The sequence below is a fragment of the Panthera leo genome, chromosome B1 (genome assembly GCF_018350215.1).
Source record: "Panthera leo isolate Ple1 chromosome B1, P.leo_Ple1_pat1.1, whole genome shotgun sequence".
Taxonomy (NCBI): domain Eukaryota; kingdom Metazoa; phylum Chordata; class Mammalia; order Carnivora; family Felidae; genus Panthera; species Panthera leo.
Window position 1 is genome coordinate 79,028,692 of NC_056682.1, and position 20,457 is coordinate 79,049,148.

The 20,457-nt window shown below is 41.1% G+C and overlaps 1 protein-coding gene across 1 annotated transcript in view; it reads left to right on the plus strand.

Moving 5' to 3' along the window:
* NR3C2 (nuclear receptor subfamily 3 group C member 2) overlaps positions 1 to 20,457 on the plus strand; it is a 346,713-nt gene that overhangs the window by 301,602 nt on the left and 24,654 nt on the right. Inside the window, exons 7-8 of the mRNA XM_042935342.1 lie at positions 1,752 to 1,882; positions 7,733 to 7,890. Of these exons, the coding sequence (XP_042791276.1) occupies positions 1,752 to 1,882; positions 7,733 to 7,890 (289 nt within the window). The remainder of the gene's footprint in view (positions 1 to 1,751; positions 1,883 to 7,732; positions 7,891 to 20,457) is intronic.

Genomic DNA, 20,457 nt, shown 5'->3' on the forward strand with positions numbered 1-20,457 from the left:
GTTACCTGTATTAAAATAGATGCATCTCAGAATTACAACATTGAATGAAAATAAGTTGCAGAAGAATGTGTGTATCTAATCTCAAATTTACATAAAACAAATCAGGTACTGTATGCTGTTTTTACAGATACATACATGTGGTAGTAAAATATGCACATCTGAGAGGAAACAATAGATCCCCCAACGTGCGCGAGTGCCCTTCTTGAAGGAAGATGAATGGGAACCAGAAGGAAGACAGAGCAGGCTGTAACTCTGCCATGTTTAATTTTTAAAGATCTGAAGTAAATATGACAAAAAAATTAGCATTTATTTACATTGTTAGTTCTGGATAGTGGATACCTAGGCTCCTGCTATTTGTGTGTAGTGTGTGTGTGTGTTTAAAACATCTATTTAGGGGCGCCTGGGTGGCTTGGTCGGTTGGGCATCCGACTTCGTCTCAGGTCATGATCTCACGGCCCATGAGTTCGAGCCCCGCGTCGGGCCCTGTGCTGACAGCTCAGAGCCTGGAGCCTGTTTCAGATTCTGTGTCTCCCTCTCTCTGCCCCTCCCCTGTTCATGCTCTGTCTCTCTCTGTCTCAAAAATAAATAAACGTTAAAAAAATAATAATAATAAAATAAAACATCTATTTAATTAAGAATATCTTCCAGCTTCTGGGAGACAAAAGACATATAATAATAATGGAGAGAAAATGTTCTGTGTTCCATTTTGGGTTCTGTGCAGGTGGCTTTCAGAGTTGGGATCAAAGGGTTTCTGCCAGTGAGGGGAACCCAGGAATGCATCCTGGGAGCTGTATCGCAATGTTGCTGTCCCACAGACCCCTACCTGCCATCAGTCACCCTTGGAAATCTATCAGCCATCATTGACCTTTTTTTCTGTTTCTTTGGCCTTTGTCAAGTCTGTTCCCATTTTTCACTAATAGTCTCTTTTTCAGTTATTAAGTTCTGGTCATCATAAAGCAATAGTTACCCAGGCCCTCCCAAAAGATTTATGACTTTGAGAAAGAAAAATCTTAAAAATGAACTGATGCTTTGCTTACTTCTCATGGAAAGGGACAATGGTGACTTCTGTTGTTACATAATATAGATGTTTAGGGAAACATTTGGATTTGGTGGAGGGAGAAGATTGGTTGTTTCCATGAAAATGTGCATATATTGCCCCAAACCCCCATCTTGCTTTTTGCCTTTATCAGAAAGATTCTATTCAAGGTTCTCACATTTAAAAATTTTGTCCAGTTTCCTTTTGGAATGTACTGCTGCAAACAGTTAACCGTCGTGTTTCATGACCTCCACGAGGATGGTCCATGTGGAGACAGGACTGATCATCACTGTCCTGTGTTCACAGCATCTAATACAGTTTATCAAAATGCTAATAAGCACTTGGTATCTGAAAAGGAACAGAAGTTTGTGGGCTTTACCCCACATCACAATGGCCTCTCTGCTATATAACACAACACAGTCATCCTTACTCTTGACATAAAATTATATAATGCGACCCTTCGAAAAAGTTCGGTTTCAGTGCTTCTGATACATGGTTGCAGGGTACTAGTAAATGGGATGGCAGTGTTGGCCTAGAAGCAGTTTGCCAATCGGTGTGAAATCTAACTTGTCTTTCAAATACGTATCTGCTCCATGTTGAAGCCTTTCCAAAGGAAAACTCTGAGTCAGATCTCTTATTAAGCTGCCTTGGGCCACCAGTCTGGGTTTGATCATGAACCTTGTATTCTCAGACATTTTCTTCATTTCCTTTGCAGAGAGAAGATGCATCAGTCCGCCATGTACGAATTGTGCCAGGGGATGCACCAAATCAGCCTTCAGTTTGTTCGACTGCAGCTTACCTTTGAAGAATACACCATAATGAAAGTGTTGCTGCTGCTAAGCACAAGTAAGCTGATGTCCACTTGGGCCCTTTTTCTACATTATTCAATAATCTTACCTTTAGGAGATGAGCCTGTTTACAGTGTCAAGTAGTAGGTATAAAAAATTTTCTGGGGCGCCTGGGTGGCTCAGTCGGTTAAGCGTCTGACTTCAGCTCAGGTCATGATCTCACAGTCCGTGAGTTCGAGCCCCACGTCGGGCTCTGTGCTGACAGCTCAGAGCCTGGATCCTGTTTCAGATTCTGTGTCTCTCTCTCTCTCTGACCCTCCCCCGTTCATGCTCTGTCTCTCTCTGTCTCAAAAATAAATAAACGTTAAAAAAAAAATTAAAAAAAAAAATTTTCTGAGGAGGTGGGAGAGGGGCTTTGGTCTTTAGTGAATGAACTAAGTTACATGGAGAGTATGAAGCCTTGGGTAAAGAAGGAGCATATTCCTTCATCCACCTAACTACTAAATAAATATTAAGTGTCTGTTATACATGCATGGGAGGATTAGGCAGATCAGGAACTACAGGAGTGAATGAGGTGCAGTTTCTGCCCTCAGAGAGTTTTACTATAAGATAGATTCAAAGATAATTTTAATACACTGCAGAAAGGGATACTCCAATCATTACAGAAGATAAAAGAATGTCATGATGGCTCAAAAAAGGGAGAAGCATGTTTTGTTCTGGGGACCAAGGAGCGAGTCACGGTGAAGCTGAATCTTGGAGAACTTGGCAAGGATAATGAATTGGATATGAGGTCTGAGATGGCATTCCCATGAGGGGATGATGTGAGGGATTGTGGAAATGTGGGAAAGCATATCCAGGCAATAGAACTTAGTTTTGGAAAAGTTGTTTTGCCAATTAAGTTCTAAATTTCTATCTTACTTCTGTATTAATTTAATTAATTTTTCAAGGGGTATCAGGCTATATTTGGTTGGAGAGGAGTGGGGAATAAGGTTGGGGTGTAGGTTGGACCAGAATATTCAATGCCTGTAGAAGACACCTGACCTTATTGGGTGGGCGGAGGAGTGCAACACCACAGGCTTTGAGCAGTGGGATGACGTGACTTAAGCTGTGTTCTGTGTTTTTATGAAGTTGTATCTGGCGCTAGATTAGATTAAAGGGCAAAGTTAAGGGGAGGCTGAGAAGCGAAGAGAATTTAGCCAGCTTAGAAGCACAGAGACCTGCTGTGAGCTGTTGAAATAATGACCTAAATGATGATGGTATGATGGACAGGAGCAAATGGATTCAAGAAACACTGCAGAACTGGCAGCTGACTAGAAGAGGAAATAAAAAGGATATGGATCAGAAGTGACACAGGTTTTGAGCATGGAGAAATGACTAAGATGGCAGTCATACCATTAAGAGGAACATGTTTATGTTGGGACTCAGAGAAGATATGCTGGAGTTTTATAAACTGAGTTCTGTTTCAAATGGGTTAATTTTCAGATGTATCCTAATAGGCCAAAAGATAAGGAGAATTGGGGACTGGAACTCAGAAGACAGATTTGGGGATTGAGATATGAATGTGGAATTATCCTCATAGAAAATTGTCATCTAAAGTAAAATGGGGAGTGGGGTTGCCAGGGCAGAGAAAGAAGAGGAATGATCCAGTTGACTTACATGAAAGGAAGATGGCAGGACCAAAAAGACAGAGATGGGACTGTCAGAGAAGCAGAGAAACTGGGATCCACGTACTGGTTTCCAAAAGGGGCTTGACTAAGAGCAAAGCTTCCCCAAGAGAAAACTTGAGAGCTCAGAGAGAAGCCTACTAGAGTTGACCATTAGACATCGAGCAGCTGCCAGATGGCCAGGGACTTGCAGATTGATGGGAAGCTTTTCTAGGCTTCTGGAACCAAGTATGAGAGAAGAGAGGTTGATGACATAAGGTGCCAGAGAGACAACACAGGACAGGATTAGCCTTGGCAAAGATGTTGAGTACTTCTTCCTTAGGCAACAACAGACATTTTCAAACTGAGGAGATAGAACTTGAGTAAGTTTACATCAGATGAGAGCCAGATGAGAGCGATGGCAGGAGACAGTATGGAGAAGAAATGTCTAAGGCAAGTGCTGTGGCCGCTGGGGAAACAGAAATGTTCTGGATGCCAGGGCGAATGACATGGACTTCAAGGGATGAGAGATTGTTGAGTGACCACCTGGAGGCAGAAAAGAGAATCCAGTGCCTGCCCAGCACCACTCCCTGCCACCTTGGTCCATGAATCAGGGACATGGGAGAAGGGGCAGTTTTGAGTAGAGTCATTGGGAGGAAGTGGCATCACTAGCCAAGGACAGAAGGGGTAAGAAGAGATGTTATTTCCAGCAAAGAGGGACTGGATCTGAGGAGGAGTTAGCCTGAATCAAGTAGTGACGAGCAGGAAGAGGGGATTGCCACAGCGACTGTGGATAAGCATCTGCTTCCCTATGGTTAGCACCTTGCAGTTTTTGAAGTGTTCGTATATTATCTAGTTTAATGCTTCACACAACCCTCTGAAATTGATAGCCCCATTCTAAAGTTAACAAAAAGGAGGCACACAAGTGTTTGTGTTCAGTATCCTCTGCGAATTAGAACTCAAACCCATGGCTTTGGACTTCACATCCAGTGTTGTTCGTGCTGGCCCCCAGAGCAGGGAGCAAAGGGTGCAAAGGCAGGCTGGTGGCATAGGAGCGTGGCAGGAAGAGTGGATCGGTCGGTTAGTGGGCCAGACTCAGGCTCCCAGGAAGGGGGCAAAACAGCAGCCTGGTAGGGAGGTGGGACCAGCACTTCACAGCTGTGTTTTGTTTGGCCTGCACAGGAATTTAGGTTGCTTTTGGCCTTTTGTCTTGTTTTATTTTCATTGAATTTGATCGCCCAGGGCAGGGCATGCTCTCTCCTGTTTGCCGCAGGCCTTACCATTCCTCACTAATTACACTCAGGCAGTCTCCTGTAGGGTTGTGTTTGCAACCCTCCTCTGCAGGGTCAGTAGAACCAGGCTCTTTCTCCCCGCTCTGTTCTTCCTTGAGATTTCTGATGTTCCTGATTTATCCTTTTGGAATATAACTGGAATCTATAAGTTCGGTGACCGTGATTTTATTCCCCTTTCCAAGCAAGGTCATTAACCATTACTGGCTTGAAAAATGTTTTAGATTGATATAGATGTAGATATAGATATAGACATAAATATATAGATATAGATAGATCAAATGGGTGATAGAATTTAAATAAAGTATTTTTTTCTAAAAAATGCTCATGATACCAATTCTTTACAAATCCTGACTACTCAATCTTAATTGGTGTCTTATCCTTTTATACCATTTAATCAGTCAGCCTTTAATCAATTCTGATACCATTTTGAAGCTACCCGAAGTAATTTATTAGCTTCCAACTAGCTCAATACTTTCAATTCTGGGTTTTGTAGATGCTGGAAAAGCAAAATAAAAAGGCAAGAAAACATAAGTAAAGAATTGTATGAATCATAGAGCTGCAGGCTTTAGTAAGCTTATTTTGCTAATGTATGACAGAATGTGTGAAAATTGTTCTTCTTATTTAGGATGTTAAATTGTACACCTAATGTCCAGTGTATCAAGAATGTCTTTACCAATGACATTGAGAGAATCTTGTGTTCTTAATGCTTATGGAGGAAAGCAGACGACCCTCTATCCCAATTGTCTCTTTGCTCTTCTCCAGCCCATAGATTTTGGATGATTTCCAGCAGCCCTGCTGTATTTAATAAGTAAATTCAGAAAATCTGGGCCGACCTCCAAAATTTGAGGTTTTGCTTAAGTTCTCCTTATTTGTGGGTTTGCTTCAACTCCTAAAAAATCTGGCTGGGAAATTGGTACAATATATTTCAGTTACAGATAATATATAAGTAATATTTGACATAAGTTGTTTATAATCTTGAGAATTTCCGATACAGGACTATCCATATGAAGGCCTTGGTGGATTTTAGTGGATATACCAAATAGTAGTGAAATATAGTAGTGAAATTTATTCACTCCATTCTAATTTTAGGTAGTTTTTTAATGTATAGGATGTTATCCATAAATATTTATACTGAAAAGCAAAAGGTTTACTCCATAACATTTTATAACTTAAAAAAATAAATGATAATCTGTGGGTGGGCACTGTTTGCAAAGTATTTGCAGACATTCAGTTTCTTTCAGAAAGTTTTAAGTTAACATTAAAAGTTTGGTAGAAAGTAGATCTAAAGTTTGACTATTAACATCCTGGTTATTACCATCCTTCATATTTTTTATACTTTTAAAACAAGGCTTTATTTTTAAAGAAAACAAACTATCTGTTATATAATGGATGGCATTTAACTTTTGACATGAATGTCAAATATTTGAAACCACAGCCACTCTTGTGGCAGTCTCGGGAATTTGTGCAATTACTATTAGGGATTTATTTTTTCCCCACAAAAATAGACTTAGATAAACCACAAACCAAAGCCTCAACAATTAAACTCGAGAAGACTGTTAACATAATATGTGAATTTAATTTGCAAGATAATCCATATTTTTGTACGGGACAGCCAGGGTTTAATTTGGAAGCAGCAGTATTTCAGGTTTCCAGGGTCCTCATAATACTCAAAAATGTACTTAGCTGTTCTAAAGGGCTGATGACCCAAGTGAATCATTATTTATCCCAGTTATGATAAATTAACAAACATGCTGTATAATTAAGAAGTGAAAATAAGAGCAGTTTCAAACTCAGAACATTAATTTCACAAGATCAATTTTCTTTAGATCTTCATCTCCTAAAAATAAAGTCCTAAGTGATTTCATTTTTCAAAGTTAAAGCATGCATATCACTATTGGCTGTAGTAGAAAGAAAGCAAACACGAAAGTAGATTTTCAAAGGGAGTACTTTAGTTTATACTCTGCCCTACATACACCTCCTTCCAGGCACAGGAGCGCCTGTCCTCTGTAAAGTGCTTTCACGTGTGTCCTGGGACAAAGCATCTCCCTTCAGCAGGTCACAGAAACACTTGATACGTTTCCAAGCCCTGAATCCCAAATAAAAGTAAACACCAGCCACCACACAAAAGAAAATGTGATGCTTCATTTTCCACATCATCACAGATAAGGTGAACGTGGTTTATTCTCCGAAAAGTTTTCGATTCTGCCTTGCACACAGAGCCACCGCTGTGTTACTCCTTTGCACACGCAAACCAGTGCACAGCACCACCACCAGGTTGTCTGGAAGGCCACGTGACCATGCCCAACTGCTCATAGGATCCTGGTACAAAGAAGGTAGAAAGCACTTCTCAGCATGCCTGGCCTCCCCCTTGGTAGATGGCCAGTATCCCCAAGTGTCTTTGATATTTGAATATCGATATGGAGATGTTGCTTTCTAATTCTAGCCCCGGCTTAGACTGTTGGTGGCTCTTCCAGTTTTCCTGGAAAATCAAAGTGTATTTTCTTACCTATGAAGTACTTGCAAGTTAGGATTCATAAGAAACTTTGATGACAGGGCACAAGACAGTGTAGCATTGTGGTGATGAGGCAGGCTTTGGAAATTGACCTAGGTTTCTGTTCCTTCTCAGCCATTTATTTATTGTGTTTCTTGGGCAGGATTAAACCTCCAGTCTTCAATTTCCTCATCTGTAAAATGAGAATAACGGTTATGTCATAAAATTGATGTCAAGAGCAAGTTAATATATGCAAGGTGTATATTAATATACATCCAATAAATAGCAGTTACTATTCTTTCATATATGGATGTGAACGAGAATTCGCCAATAGATAACTGCCATATTTATTTATAAGTGCAATTAATTACGATTCAGTATCAATCTAAAAGTATGAGCCTAAAAACCCCAAAATACTCTACACCATTGTTAGAGCTGTTTCCCATCCTGGGAATTTACATGTCTGTATTCCTTAAACACAGTTCCAAAGGATGGCCTCAAAAGCCAGGCTGCATTTGAAGAAATGAGGACAAATTACATCAAAGAACTGAGGAAGATGGTAACTAAGTGTCCCAACAACTCTGGGCAGAGCTGGCAAAGGTTCTACCAGTTGACCAAGCTTTTGGACTCCATGCATGACGTAAGTAGAGCCTCTTGGTGCCTGTTAAATGAAGGATCAACAATCACACACACTGTTGACCAAACAGTGGAGAGGGGAGAAAGAGTTCTCAGGGCTTTGGGAAGAATAGAGGTAAATTATCCAGTGGGAGGCAGCAAGAGTTGAGAACTGATGAGAAAGGAAATTTCTTTCAGATAACCTTTGAAACAAACCTCATTTAAAGTAAAGGGTGTGGCTTTTTTCCATTCTGAGCAGGGTAAGAGTACTATGGACCATAATGGTGAAACCTCTGTGTCCTGGGCCAGGGAAAGCCCTCAGATTTGCTACAGGTGTCAGATCAAGTTTCACATTTCTGCTTACAATTTAGGAAATGTTTGGTTAATAAAAATGTTTGCTTTAACATTGCACAAATAGCGTCCATCTTCTACAACTGTTAATCTAATAACCCAATCTTCCCAAAACATTATTAGTGGTCTAGGGCCAACTGGGATCATCTCAATCTTTGCCAAATTTTGAATCCTATATTCATTCCTCACGGGAGTCACCTTTCTTGTCTTACGTAAATATAGAAAGTAAATTCTGAGCTTGTTTCTAAATCAATCAATTATAGATGTAGTCGAGGTGTTTGTTAGCAGTTTCTACAAAATATCGATTTGGATAACTTGCTTTGTTATGTCACTTGAAATATGCTTCTTGTTTCACTTTGTGAGCAGTTTTCTCTAGTTCTGGCTCAAAAAAAAAAAAAGTTGTACACAGTCATGCTGATTTAGTTTTTGATATTTGTGAGGTTTTCGTACTTTCTTCTGGAAAAGTTATTGCCCAAGTTCAGCCCATATGATTTGTATAAGAATTCAAATATTTCTCCGTTCAGAAAAATGTTGCCACTCTCCATGGCTGGTATTATAACAATACTACTATTGAAATAATGAGTCATCCTTTAAAATTTGGTTTATGCCAGTGGAATGTGGCGTCTCTGTGGTTTGATTGATAAAGAATGTCATTTTCCGGTGTTTTACACCAAAGACTCCATACATATCACATTGATTTTGCTTTCTCTCAACTTTTCATGTGATGGGTCACATTCCCACAAGGTGAATTCAGTGATAATTTTGCTAATTGTCAGTGGCCTAAAGAGCATGGCCTAATGGAAAATCTTAGGACGAAAAAATGATGGCAAACACAGCTCTAGAGAACACAACTCACATGGGGAACAGAGAAAAACAGTGCCTGGAGGGCAGGTCATCTGCACAAGAACGAGTAGTACATTTACTTTCTTCTGTCAGTTTTGTTGAAAGTCCTTTCTAGTGGACTCAGAATGGGTTTTTGTGGTTCCTTCTTGATGAATTCTCATATGTGTTCAAACATATGGACAGGCACAAGTGCAGTATCAAGATTGGTATGTAATGTGTCATCATTGCAACGTATGATAATAGCTGATTCATTTTGAAGCAGTTTGCGTGTAAGGAGACTGACGACCAAAGTTAAAACTTGCTTATCCACAGCCTTTCAGAGTCTGTGTGCCTTAAGCAAAGTGGCCTTGTGGAAACACTTAGAGTCCACCCCAGTGGTCAGTGTGTCCGACTGTCCTCTGCCAGCTTGGTTTTCTCAGTGCCATGCTTGGCAGAAGATCGGAACTCAGTGACTGCTTGACCCAAATGGCTATATCATAAATGATGATATTCTGCAAAATTCCCCGAGGGAAAAAGGGTCCTTTTAGTATTTTTTTTAATCAAGGTATAATTGATACGCAGTAAAGTGAACATTTTTTTAAATGTTTATTTTTGAGAGGGAGACACAGAATCTGAAGCAGGCTCCAGACTCTGAGCTGTCAGCAACAGAACCCAACGTGGGGCTCAAACTTACAAACCGCGAGATCATGACCTGAGCCAAAGTCGGACGCATAACTGACTGAGCCACCCTAGGCGCCCCTAAACTGAACATTCTTAAAGCGTGCCTTTGGGAAATGTGACACACGTATACACCCATGAAACTGTCATCACCATCAAGATAACAAACATATTTATTACCCGAAAAATTTCCTTGTGCCCCTTTTTTAACCTTTACTTCCACCTCCTGCTCCCCAGTTGCTTTCTGTATTGCTTTCTGGCAAGTTGGACTTCCATATTCCCGAGTCTCACATACATGGAATCATGCAGTATGTACTGTGCTTTTTTTTCTTTTTGTCTGCCTTTCTTCACTCAGCATAATTATTTTGAGATTCATCCATGCTAATGCACGTATCACTAGTTCATCCCACCATACAGATACTGCACAGTTTGGTAGTCCGGTCACCTGTTGATGGACATTAGGTTGTTTCCAGATTAGGGACTGTAACATAGAAATTTGTGTACAAGTCTTGTATGGATATTGCTTTCTTTTTCTTGGGTGAAGAGCTAGCTAGTAGTAGAATGCCTGGGTCATATGGTATGTGTGGTTTCGTTTTTTATGAGACTGACAAACTGTCTTCCAAAGTGCTTGTCCAGTTGTACATCCGCTTAAGACGTGTGAGTTCAGACTACTCCACTTCCTTGCTGGCAGTTATGGCTAGTCTTTCTAATTTTAACCATTCTAATAGCTACGTGGTGGTATCTCACTGTGGTTTTAATTTGCATCTCCCTCATGATTAGTGATCTTTTCGTGTGCTTATTTGCCATCTTTATGTCATCTTCTGTGAGTTGTCTATTCAGCTGTTTCACTCATTCTTAAAAGTTGGATTGCTTTCTGATTGTTGAGTTTTAAAAGTTCTAGATACAGGTCCTTTATCAGATTTATGATTTGCAAGTATTTCCTCCAAGTCTGTGGCTTATCTTCGTTTTCTTAACAATGTCTCTTGAAGAGCAGTTTCCCATTTTTTTTTTTTTTTTTATAAAGTCCAAGTGATTCTTTCTTTCTTTCTTTCATGAATCCTGTTTTTAGAAGTCTTGGCCCAGGCCAGTGTCACAAAGCTTTTCTCCTGTTGTCTTCTAGAGATCACTCTCCTTCATTGACAGATATGGAGTGTCTTAAAAACCATTTTTTTTAATGTATTTCTCAGAGCATTTTTGTTTTTTGTTTTTTTTCTTGTGGAAGGGTGAATCCAATCCTCCTTATTCCACCATAGCTGGAAGGAGAACTTTCTTTGGGGAATCACTGCTGTCATTTTAATTCTGAAACCCTCATTTTAAATTATCAAAAATGTCTGCTCTTAGAAGTAGCCCAACAGAAGCATCTTGAACGCTCTATTTATATTCCTGTTCTAGACAGAACATTGAAAAATGCATTGTAAGTCTAGAGGGACCTTTCTAACATTCACGCTTACTCAGACTTGAGACTGCCTACAGCTTTTTCATTAGAGTAAATTAGTGAATCAACATTTGTGGAATTTTCTTCCAGGGAACAAAGAGCTACACAATGACTGGCTCTGTGCTCAAGCCTAGTTTTGGTCACCTTGTGGAAAAAGAGCATTTGTTCCTGAGGTTCGCACAAATAAGAACCCTATGAATCAAATCAAAGTTCTGCTTAAATAGCGTGCATAGCATGCCACCCCTCAGGACACATGTCCATAGATCTCAGGACATGTGGATTTCTCCCACATGGTGCACACGTGTGTTGGCAGAATGGTGCCAAGGTGAGTGAAAGGAACATTCTCTGAAAAAATAGGTTGGCAGCTATTTGAATCGGTCAGCAACTTTAATGAATCATAATCCTCCTGAACATCAATCTCTCCCCAAAGAATGTTTCAAAGAAAGCAGCTGTGGGCAGGCGGCTAGGAATAGATGTATTTTTGCATTGTAAATGTTTGGGTGGTATTTGTAAAGCATACAGATTTCTTATTCTTCTAAAGAGAATCGATCATTAATAGTCATTCTCTAGCTATTGCTAAGACTGGTGACTAATTTTCTATGTGAAAGAAGCACATTTCTGATAAATTTATTGGTAACTTCTGTTCATTCATAGAGGTCAAGGATTATATTATGATCTTTGTGTAGAACTGTTAGTAAATGTTAAATGATATTAATAGTACTTTTTAGAGGCCTTTTTCTATTAGTTTCAAGGTCATACTATTGTGATAACTTTATTTCAACATATATACTAGAAAAAAAGGGGCCTGGCGCCTAGCAATATTGACAGGGCTACAGGGGATACAAAATAAATACATGACACCAACCCAACCCTCAGATAGCTTAGATTCTAGGCAGGTGGCTGGAGCACAATATGCACGCAGCAGAAAGTAATCAGGCACCAGAACTGGCCATCTGGGCAGTAGAACCTTGGAGAGCACATGAGTTGCATTCTTTCCTGTGCCAGTGAGTCCCCACCCTGTTCTGGAACCGCAGGTGCAAGTGTGAATAGAATACCTGTCCTTAGGAATCCCATTTGTTTGATGGGGGAAGACGTTCCACTTACTCAACAAATGTTTTCATATCTGAAAGTGCAAGGAAGCGTACTCAGGGGAAGAAACCCAAAGCCTGACCTCCAGGAGCTTGTAGTCTGCCCAGGGCACCCAGACGGCACTACACAGGCATTGTGTTTGGGAGCTCCGATGAGGTGAGCGTGCCATTAGTTGTGGATGTGGACTCACTGCTGTTTACTCTGAGTTGATAATAAGTCTAATTGAAAAGTTACAGGAGTCAGCTGTGCCAGGCAGGCGTCCTGGAAGGCTTGTGGGGGGGAAGGGGGGGGATTTCAGAGAATCTTTATTTCATAAGAGACAGAGACCCAGAGAGTGATTTTGCAGGGTCCGTAGGTAGCCAGTGCACCTGAGCCCTCTTGACTCACTGTCTAGTACTTTTCACACCATCGTCATGGTGAAGGAAAGCTTCAAGCTCAGAGCAGCTGCTCAGTTTTAGGCCGGTCTGCATCTTTGCAGATCAGAAAACTAGCATCGAGGAACATTAAAAACAGCTGCACCGCGCTCCAGCTCTCCAGACTCGTTTGGATCTTCCCTGGCATCTTGTGGAATGCGTTGTTTTCGTGAGGCACACAGTTGCATCTTGAAGGCAGTGAAACCTGGTGCTGTATTAAAGTGGCACGCATGTTTAGCAGTTCCCAAAACATAATGTTGGGTCTGCCTCAGTGTAAGCTGAGCAGACTTAAGCGTGGAGGCTTTTGTCTCTGCGGACGATCGTTAAATCCAGGTAAGAACCTGGGCAGGCACTGGCGTATCACTTAGAGGCTGTTCTCTGTGTGACAAAAGGAAACACTCTGAGGGCCATGTTGCTGAATAATTGCCTTCTGTGGTTCCAGAGAGAATGCTCAACAACTGAAGTGGCTTTTCTCTCGGAGCCAAGGTTTTCCTTCTGCGAGGTGGGGGGACGAGGGGGGGGTGAGGAGCAGAACATCTGGTGATACAGTAAATGCTACACGTGCACACTGGGGAGACTTCATGCTCTACATGAAGAGGGCGTTAAGTTTCAGTGACACAGTCACCAACAAAAGAGATATTGCTGCAAGCAGTCGAGACTATTAGCAAATTATTTTGAGGTTCTCATTGCTCATTTAATTAGTGGGTGCTTTTGCATCCGGGCTGTGGTAGTGGTAATTTCCATCGTGATTACACTATAGGTGGTTTTGAGATCGACGCAAACCTATTTTCAGCATTTCTTACCGCACGCTGAAGAATGCCAGCCACAAGTTTGGCTCGGTCCACCATTTGGGCAGCCCGCTTTCTTTCACATTTGATTCTGGTTTACATCTTCCCAATCAGCTTCTCCTCGGGAAGTGTTCTGAGACCAAAATAGGAGCCCACCACAGAAATGGAACCCCTGGGGATGGCCTGTGGTGCTGCACCACCATTTCACTCAGTAAACTTGAGCACTTAAATTTTCCACCCTCAGTTTCTTCAACTATAAAACAGGAATAGTATCCACCTTATAGGGAATTTTTAGGACTGAATGCAATAACACAGGTACTGCATAAGGCATTTGCCACATAGCAAGCACCAAACAAACTTTATTCACCCCTTTGCATCACCTTTTCCCATACTTTGTTAGAATTTCCTCAAAAGCATGTCTCTGTACCACCAAAAACCTTCCATCAGGCAGTTTTAATTTACTTGTTACTTTTTTTTTGTTTGTTTATTTTTGAGAGAGAGCAGAGGAGGGGCATAGAGAGAGGGAGACAGAGTATCCGAAGCGGACTCTGTGCTGACAGCAGACAGCCCAATGTGGGGCTCAAACCCACGAACCATGAGATCACGACCTGAGCGGAAGTCGGTCCCTTAACTGACTGAGCCACCCAGGCTCCCCTTAATTTACTTTTAAATACAGAGACACCCAAACCTTTGAGACATAGCATGTACCTTCAAGGAAATGACAGTCTAAAAGTTGGCCAGATCAAGCAGGGAAATAGGCAGTAAAGATCATTCCACAGAATGGGGCAGGAAGCACAAAAGTTATCTGGTAGTGAGTTAATAGAATTAAGTCAGTCCTAAAGCATTTCCACGGTACTTCAGGTCCTGGTGCACACATCAGCTACACATTTACCAGGGGAGATTGGTATTGGTACAAACGTGTTGGGGTGTGTTTGAACCACTTTCTGATTCGCTAAAAGGATTAAAGGTATTTGATGATGGAATGATTGCTGTGAGGTGACCATGAGGATGATTGATCCTGGAGAACCATAAACCCTTGCCTCGGGTGTTACCAGAATACTGCTAGCAATGAAAAAAGGCTGACCATGCTGCTGCAGCACGAGGAGAGAAATTTCCCTCTCTTCCTGTTGATCAGGTGACAAGGAAATGACACTATTTGATTCTCTATTTTTTTTTTTAATGGTTATTTATTTTGAGAGAGAAAGATCACAGGGTGGGACAGAGAGAGGGGGAGAAAAAAATCCCAAGCAGGCTTCTGGCTGTCAGCACAGAGCCTGACATGGGGCTTGAACTCACGAACCATGAGATCATGACCAGAGCTGAAATCAAGAGTCAGACAATTAACCAACTGAGCCACTCAGGTGCTCCTGATTCTCTATTTGTACATTACTGGCAATAGCACACCTGGGTGTGTGCACGTGTATGTGTGTAAGAGAGTTCAAATTCAAAGCCACAGTTCTATTTCACTGAGCAAAACTTAACTATTTAATATAATTGTTAGCAGTGTTACACTGCCTTCTCCTTTGACAAGACCATGACTAAGAAAGTTTCTAAATAAAGGAAGAATTGTTTATTCCAGAGTCAGAGAAGGGAGCAAAGCCTTGTGCACCAGTGGAGGGAGGATACAAATTATGCAAAGACCCTCCCTCCCCTTTTGAAAAAGAAGTCTTCATAAGTAAAGGCTTCAAATTAAATGAATAATTGACATGGCAAATCTTACTCTTTGTCTAGCTGGTGAAACCAGTGGAACAGTTATTAATGGCTTACAGCATCTGTTTCTGCACTTCTATATAGTATATAAGGACTGTCATTTGCCTTTACAAATTTTTAATTTAAAGAGTATAGCATGATTCAGAATGCTTTGTCCTGGGTGAGTTGTGCCAGTGAGTGCTTATTTTAAATGTTCATTTAGAACATGTTTTATGGGGCACCTGGGTGGCTCAGTCGGTTGGGCGGCCGACTTCGGCTCAGGTCATGATCTCGCTGTCCATGAGTTCGAGCCCCGCGTCGGGCTCTGTGCTGACCGCGCAGAGCCTGGAGCCTGTTTCGGATTCTGTGTCTCCCTCTCTCTCTGACCCTCCCCCGTTCATGCTCTGTCTCTCTCTGTCTCAAAAATAAACGTTAAAAAAAAAAAATTAAAAAAAAAAAAGAACATGTTTTATGTTCGTAGAGTTGAAAAAAAATCCAACAGATGTAAGAAAAAATAAGAATGGGGGAAATGGAAAAAAATAGGTCAGAATATTCTAGTATTTCAATGTTATGGATAAATAGGAATTTGACTTTGGGTGTGGTATAGAAAGGTCTGGGCGGTTCAAGGATTGGCCATGAAGCCCAGATAGAAGATATAACTCCCCACAGATATGAAGGATGTCTTTACCTGTTCCTTTTTTGTTCACACATGAATTAAGGGCAGCGTCAGTGGTCATGACTGTGACTCTCCAAGCTCCCCTAGGGTTTCTGATCAGTTCATATTGTGAGAGGCAAAAGAATAACTGAATTACTGTCTTCCCAAACCTGTTGGAAAGAGGATTTCAATAACCAGGACACTGCATAAGAAAAGATATCTTTCGGTGTCTCCTTGTTTTAGACCCTGTGGAATGAGACATCCCTTTGTCAGTTACACTTCCTGTTTATCATCTCCACAGAGGTATGCAAAGGAAGTGCTGCTTAGGGGCTCTGCTTCAGGGACCCGAGGTCCCAGTAGAATAGGCACATGTACAGCGGCCTCCACCAGGCCAGGTACCGTACTGGTACAGAGGATACAACACCAGCAAAGGAGACTTGGTCCTTGACCTCAGAGTGCAGTATGATGGGGAGTATAACAATCAAACTGGGGATTAAAATCCAGCATGACAGGTGCTCAATATGGGCTGTAAGGCCCATAGTTGGAGTATCTGGAAGAGGAAGAGGCACAGTGGAGAAGGCCCAAGGCATGAGGTGAGGGAAGTGATTGCTGGGCTGAGCCCCAAAAGCAAAGTAGGAGTTTGCCAGACAGATGGAAGGAAGCTGCTCGTAGCCAAAGGAGTTAATATCCCAAGAGAGAGACAACATGGTGATTTTGAGACATGGAGAATTTCATTGTATCCAAGAGCATCGGGGAAGAACTGAGAGAAATGAGGATGGAGACAATGAAAGAAACTGTGAATCACCTCAAGGGAGCTATTGAGGGATTTTGAGCACATCTGTGGAGAATCTAGACCTGCCCCTTTGCAGTGCAATGACCATTAGTCACATGCGACTGTTTACATGGAAGTTAATTAAAATTAAGTAAAATTTTAAGCTGAGTTCCTCAGTTGCACCAGCGACATTTCAGATGCTCAGTGGCCACATGTAGTTAGTTGCCACCATTTGGGGCAACGTAGGAAGTCTGACAACTGTCCATTATTGGACAGTGCTGATCTAGAGAATCTATTAGTGGAGGGCAAGAGAAACAAAGGGCCAGTTGGGGTGCTGGTGCAGTGATCCGGGGAAGAGATGGGGGACTGAGTCAGAGCTAGGGAAAAGGAACTGAGGAGATATTCATGTGGTGGAATGGACACGGAGATTGAGAAAAGAAGATGCCCCTTGGGAATTGGACATAGGTGGCTGGATGGGGTGGAACCAGAACTGACCAGGGGCCTGAGCAGGAGGAGCTATGATAAGCAGGTTTTGGATGTACTGATTTGAGGTGCCCTTATTAGCATATCCAGGGAGAAATGTCAGGTAGACTTTGGGCTCCATACAGAAGAAGATGAGGCATGACAGTGCTGATACAGACTGGGGAGGTGGCAGCACATGGCAGTCATGAAGCCTGAGGGCAGATGGCACTGCCCAGGCATTGGTGTGGAGAACACAGGGCCTGGCACCAAACCCAGAGGGAGAAACGGCCAGTGGATCCCAAGAAGGAAGTTTCCTGAGAGGCTACAAAGGAGCTGCTGCTGAGCTTAAAAAAAAAGGGGGGGGGGGGGGGGGAGGCAAAAAGAGGTACAAAGGGGACAAACCAGAAAACAATGTATCTCCCACTGTGCAAATGAGGGGTCAGAGGCTGCAGAAAGGTCAGTCAGCAAACAGTCTGAAAACTTCAATAGCCATAGCAACGAGGAGATTATTGTGAAAAACTACTGATTGATTCAACTTGTGTTAATGTTCTGTAGTTTCTAGTAACTAGTCAGAATCCACAAAGCAAACTGGGAAAATATTTTTGTAAAAAGAAGAAAATTCAAGGTATTTTCCAGTAAAGCTCCTTAGAAAAAATTGCTGTTATAAATAGGAAGTATGAATCTTTCTGTCATGTGAGAACATGTGTGTAAGTGAGTATATATGGATGAAGGAACCTGCAGTTTTTATGTTTGAGTACAGCAAAGAAATCACAATGGCTTTGCAAACTCTATCTTTGTGAGTAACCTCAAAACAAACTATTACAGACGTCAATCCAGCCATGTAGGAGTTAATTGTGCATTAGTGAAAGCTTTACTAGGTAGTATATATATATATATATACATGTATTCTGTACACTAAATATACATAGACATACTGCACAGTATATGGATCTAGACAGAGACAGAGATGGAAGGCGGGCATTGAAGGCAGCCGTGGTGCTTCAAGGCTGATTTTGCATTTCAAGTCGATTTTATCAGTGATACTGCTCTTGAGTCCTTTCTCACCCATCATGTTCATATGAAACCTTAGTTACAGTGACAGTTAATTTCCACATGCAGCCACAGAACTTTATCTCCTTTGGTGTTTCATGGTTGGCCGTGGTTTCCTGTGACTGACTTAATGTCAAATCTGTGTTACTTCCTTACCTCTTTGGAAAAGGTTGATTTAAAACATTGAATGTTTTCAGTGGCTAATGTTTAGACTATGGCAATGTTTACCAACTGCTGGTCGATAGCCAGGCAACATTCTGAGATGCAGTTGCTTTCAGTTATAGAGAAGTGAGGAAAAAAATTCCATACAGGGTTTTGTCATTGCTTTTATTTTAATTGTGGTAAAATACATAAGCATCGAAGTTACCACTTCCACCATTTTTCACTGTACAATTTACTAGTGCCGGGCACACTCACATTGTTATACAACCAATCTCCAGAACTCTTCAGCTTGTAAAACCAAAACTCTGTGCTATTAAACAACTCCTCATCCCCCTCCCCCAGCCCTAGCAACCTCTACTTTTTATCTCTGCATTCGACTACTCTAGGTGCCTCAGATGTATAGAATCATACAGTATTTGTCTTTTTGTGACCGATGTATTTCACTTAGGTTATCCTCCACGTCCATCCATGTTGTGTTCAAATTTCCTTCCATTTTAAGGCTGAGTAATATTTGTTTTAAGTATGTGCCATGTTTTATGTATCTGTTCATCTGTTGGTGGACACTTGAGTTGCCTCCACCTCTTGGCTATGATAAATAACGCTGCTGTGAACATGGGTGTGTAGCTACCTCTTCAGGACCTTACTTTCAATTCTTTGGGTATATTCCTAGAAGTAGAATTGCCAGATCATATGGTAATTCTATGTTAATTTATTGAGGAACCACCAAGCTGGTTTTCATAGTTTTTTACATTCCCACCCACAGGGCACAAGGATTCCAGTTTTTCTACATCGTTACCCACACTTGTTATTTGCTGTTTTTTGGTTGCTGTTTTGGTTTTGTTTTGTGTTTGTTTGTTTGTTTGTTTGTTTGTTTGGATAGTGGCCACTCTAATAGTGTGAGGTGGTATCTTGTGGTTTGATTCGCATTTCTCTAATGATCAGTGATGTTGAGCATCTTTCAGGTGTTTATTAGTCATTTGTATTTCTACTTCAGAGAATTGTCTGCTCAACTCCTCTGCCCGTTTTTTAAATGAGTTGTTGTAGTTGTTGAGTTGTACAAGTTCTTTATTCTGGATATTAATCCCCCATCAGATACATGACTTGCGAGTATTTTCTCTCATTCCGTGGGCTTTGTTGTTTATTTATTTTGGTGTCAGAATCTTTCCCCTATGAACTTATAACGATAACAGACAGCAGTTTGTGTCTTTTAATCCTTAACTGGAAAAATTAAAAGTTGTGTCTGATCCTAATTTATTTAAAGAAAGGGGGAAAGGTGTATTTTCTTGTAGTAATAACTACTCCTTTGGCTTCATTAATTAACATTTTAAAAGTTGCAAAGCCATAGAACATGTGCCATTGCTCACATTTTTGAAAGAATGCTGGGGGGCCAGGGGGGGGACCAGGATCTTGCCTTGTTTGAGGACATATGAAAGAATAGTGCATTCCATTCCTACCTGATTCTATAAGACTTATGATGCTAGAGGGTGAGCTTTCTGGGAAGAGATAGATAGATATAGATATAGATATAGATATAGATATAGATATAGATATAGATATAGATATAGATATAGATATAGATAGATATCCGGTAAAAAAGAACCACTGAGGGTCCTAGAAGCCATGCTCATAGACAATCACATTGAAATCTAACCAGACACATAGGCATCTTTTCTTAATCTAAAATATATCTAGGGAAGATTTGGGAAAACTATCTCATTGTCTAACACCTGTGTCAATAAATCCCCACCTCTTATGCAGCCTAAATCCCTCTTCTTAAAATATAAAATAACTATATAATACCTGGGGTTTACCTAGTGCCTTTCTTTCATAAGTCCTGTCATTAAATCCTTCTACTCCCTCCATGAGGCAAGGATGAGTAAATACTACTATTTACACTTAATCACCTCATCCTAATTCCTTTCTCTATAAAAATTCCTTTCTCTATACTTTTCTCTATAAAAGTAATATTTACTCATTTTTTAATGTTTTATAGAGAAAAAATATTAAAACAGGGAGTGATTAAGTGCCCTTTCCCAGGTTCATAAAATGAGGCAGGACCAGAAGGCAGGGGTGCAGGAGGGAAGGGAACATGTGTGAGAGACGTCAGTGTAGGGCCAGCCCTATACCTGGGTAGCTCTGTTACCCCTGGTAGGTTAGGGATCACTTCAGAGCCCCGCACATAGGAGGGTCCCACTCTTGGCTTAATATTTTGCTCTCGCCATCTTG